Source organism: Cupressus sempervirens, chromosome 6 (genome assembly GCF_028749045.1).
Source record: "Cupressus sempervirens isolate cs-2001-9-10 chromosome 6, ASM2874904v1, whole genome shotgun sequence".
Taxonomy (NCBI): Eukaryota; Viridiplantae; Streptophyta; class Pinopsida; order Cupressales; family Cupressaceae; genus Cupressus; species Cupressus sempervirens.
In genome coordinates, this window is record NC_143123.1 from 27087684 (window position 1) to 27091531 (window position 3848).

General features: G+C 38.0%; 1 protein-coding gene across 1 annotated transcript; it reads right to left on the bottom strand.

Moving 5' to 3' along the window:
• Window positions 1-1538: 1538 nt before the first annotated feature.
• LOC149550917 (putative xyloglucan galactosyltransferase GT19) lies at window positions 1539-3409 on the bottom strand. The gene is made up of 2 exons (XM_089786482.1): window positions 2744-3409; window positions 1539-2636 (listed from the first exon to the last, which is right to left on the bottom strand). The coding sequence occupies exons 1-2, from the start codon at window positions 3264-3266 to the stop codon at window positions 1798-1800; spliced, it is 1362 nt and encodes a 453-aa protein (XP_089642608.1). The 5' UTR covers window positions 3267-3409; the 3' UTR covers window positions 1539-1797.
• Window positions 3410-3848: the final 439 nt, after the last annotated feature.

The following is a 3848-nucleotide window of genomic DNA, read 5'->3' on the forward strand; positions in this document are numbered from 1 at the left end:
GATAAGAGATGGACTAGATATTGTTCAAGATAATTTGAAAAGTTTAGGCTAATTAGTTGAATTTAAATAATTGATGGAGGTGGTAACATATCTTAATCACACAATCAAAACCATAAGCTATTTATATCTTAATCAAATAATATTTTGAAGTCAAATATATAGAAATTATAGTGAATAATTTTTTTTTAATTAGTTCATTACTATTGTATAATCGTTAAGTTGTTATTCATATCAATAGCAATCAAATCAAATAATTCAAAAAAAAAAAAACATACTTACAAACTCAAACTTGTATCTACCACATTATATTCAAAATTAGAAAATAAAAATAATTATTTATTAGATATAAAAAATATAAATCATAATTACAGCATCCTAAATAAAAAAATTTAGTGTGAGGACAACAATCTTGCTCGTTACATCAATACAAACTTTTAAAAAATAAACATCTTAAAATAAACATATCTTGAAACTTTGTACCGAAATTTCTTCAAATGCTTAATAAAGAAGATGCTTGTCAGCATCAAGGAATCAACCACCGTACCTAAATTATATGTTGTATCTCTCTTCCAGCTACCTCGTGTAGCTGTTATTCTTTGTAAATTTGCTTTATTTCAATTTTTATTTTTTTTTAAAGAATCAACCACCGTACCTAAATTATACTCCTTACGAATTAACCGTTCATCTATTTTAAAAACTATAGTGAACAACTTTCTATCACATCAACCGAAGTTTGATAATATTTTACTGTGCTTTGAACTGTGAAAACATTTTTTATTTCACCCAAATTTGATGAGACATAAATATGCAGAGACAAGTCATTGTGTCCTGACTTCCATTGTAGAGTCCAGCCAACGGACACCTGTAGAGACGTATATAGTTTGAAAGAATCGAACACAAATATTTCCATTAATTTTAGCCCACAAATTTATTTTCTATTATTTTATGCCACGTGAAATTCGACAGAGACTCCACATTCCATGGCTTGATTACCGGGTATATTCCTGTGTATTATGTATCGCTAACGTTCAACCGATTTAGATCAGTTTGACATGTTTTGGATATTTTGAAATTCATCTGTTTTCCCAAATGTTTGATCTTAGTACAATTAATTATTTGTGTTCAATAAATTTACTTATGCATTTATTTACTTTTTGCATGTAGCTATTCAATGTCTTTTCTCTCTTAAGTCTTTTCTGTCTTAGTTAGTTTTCAGTTAAAATAATAGTTGTTTTAACAGTCCATTTCTAAATGAATGTACTCAGATATAGAGAAAATTAGGTCATTGAGAAGTTTGGTATTATATCACAATCTTAGATTATTTCAGTTAAATTTTTACAATCTATTTTTAAATGAATATATTTCAATATAAGTATTTAAAGCAGGAAATTTAGAAGATTGGTATCATATCACATTCTTAGATTATTTCTGTTAAATTTTTACAATCCGTTTATAAATGAACGTACCCTAATAAAGATAAAAGCAGAAAAATCAGAGATCGGTATCATATCACATTCATAAGACACGTCACGATCATATCGAGAGAACAACGGCACGGAAAGAATATCGAATTCTAATAAGCGAGCCAAAAGCCATACATGGTGGTGCTCCACCCATTTTGGTACCACTGTATGCTGTCGCAAAACTATGCACGGATAATCTTATTCTGTAGGTGATTTTGGTTTGAGTCTATTTCTTTATATTTATTTATTTACATTCTAACCCAGAAGTTTTCCTAACACAACAATGAGACAAAGAATAGTACGTACATATGAATAGCAAAATTGAAGAAAAAAACTATACAACCCTGGCTTGCCCGGCCCTACGAAGAACACCCTCCAAACTCACGTCAAAAGCATCCTTCACACTACCAGAAAAACCTCCATTCTTCATATAAATAATCCGCGGAATAATCTCAACAATTCTCTCCCTCATTTTCCTCTTCTTTTCTTCCGAAAAGGAGTTTAACACATCCTCAATCCGGAGCTCTCCAGATACGACCTTTTCTTCCGGAAAAAACACCGAATACGAATCCGTATCCGCCGGAAGATGCCACGTGTACTGCTGATACGCAGAGTCGTTCCTGAAAAACACCGGAACACACCCGGCAATCAACCCGTCGAAAGTCGACCGCCGGGTGGGCGAGTCGCCGGGCGGCTGCAGACAAAACTCCGCCGCCAACAACTTCTCCATAACCGCTACCGGTCTATGACTGCACTTCATCTCCCCGCAGTTCAAAAAATCACACCGCGACGAGTTCTTACACTGCCATATGACCGCCTGCCTCAGCCCAACTTCTTTCCTCTCCCCTCCGACAAAAGCAAACAAAAACCTCCTCTCCGCTGACTCCACCCGACCCGTCCATACGCCCAACTCGTCAGTCGAGTTCGGGTGAAACGACGTCAGATACGGAACGGCCTGTTCGCGGGCAACCCAGGTTCGACCCTCGACGCACAAAACCGTCACATTTTCGAGAGCCCGGTGCTCCAAGAGCCCCGTTCCCCACCCGGGCGTCATTGCGCAAAGATCCCACACGGTCCGACCCGTGACAATGAAATGATCCGCTCCGCCCTTTTTCCTCCACCTCGGCCCGCCGCTCTCTTCCAACCATCTTGCGAGTTCGGAGCCGTGTTCAACTGTGATGGACATTCAGTCAAAAAAAATAAGTTTGAAGAATATCATTGTTAATTATTGTGTAAAAATCAAGTCTTAGTATGTGATGTTTAAGCCCTCTCATACTCACCCGCCCGACTCTTTTCGGACCCGTAAAGAAACCGCAGGGCGTCCAGGCCGCTGTAATAGGGCACGTAGAACGCGTCGGCGGAGTCCATGGAGTCGACGAGGCAGGGGTACTCCATCATCCGCCTGTGGAAAACGAGCTCCACCATGTACAAATCTGAGGCGTACCACCCGCTGTGGTTCGCAATTGGGCTTCCAAGGCCGTAGTTTTGGGCGTGCGCGCAGAAATTGATCCACGGGACGATCTGCCCGCTGCAGTTTCTCAGCAACAATGTGTTGAATTTCTCCGGCAGATTGTACGCGTAGATCCGCTTTCCGTCGCATGAATTACCAGATGGGTCTGAGACTCCGCTGTCTATACTGAATTCCCCGTTGAATCTCATGTGGATTGTAAACACCGTGAGAATGAAAATTGCCCCGCACAGTGCGTATGAACATCTCCAAGAATTGATCTTTTTGATCTGGAGCAGATACATTCTGCAAATTTTGTTTCCGAGGAGGACGTCTACGCCGTTGTTCGTCTTCATGGTCGTTTCTTGGCTGTGAATGAATGTGCTGGATGCAGAGACGTCATGTTTGATTAAATGTGACGGGCATGGTTAAGCAAACATCTTTCTTTTTCTTTGATAAGGAAACGAGGAATCCTACAGATTGCTTTAGATATTTGTCTTTAAATCTTGGGAATTTACAGCGAATGGGTTATATTGACATAAATGCAAACGTATGAAAAGTAATAGAGAGCAGCATGGTGTGCATGTACACCGTCCCGTACGATACGGTTTAGGAAATTCGAGTTACTTTATTAAATCCTAAATTAATAACTAGGAAAACTCTTCACTAGTCGTTCAGTGTAATTTGGTCGACCTTATAATCTTAAGTTGGATTTGCATTTTGTATATGACTTGAGAGTCTAAAGTTTAGGTTTTAGCTTTTAGGTATTTGAAGTTTTCAAATATATTGTGATTAAAAAAATGATATTGTCTGATAATCGTTATGTTTTATCTTAATAGTCTTTCATTAAAAGATGTTAATATTTGTGGTCAAATGTCCTATTAGTTTTTTGTGAAATGTCCTAAATAGTGGTACACAAATGGGTCGATGACTAACCA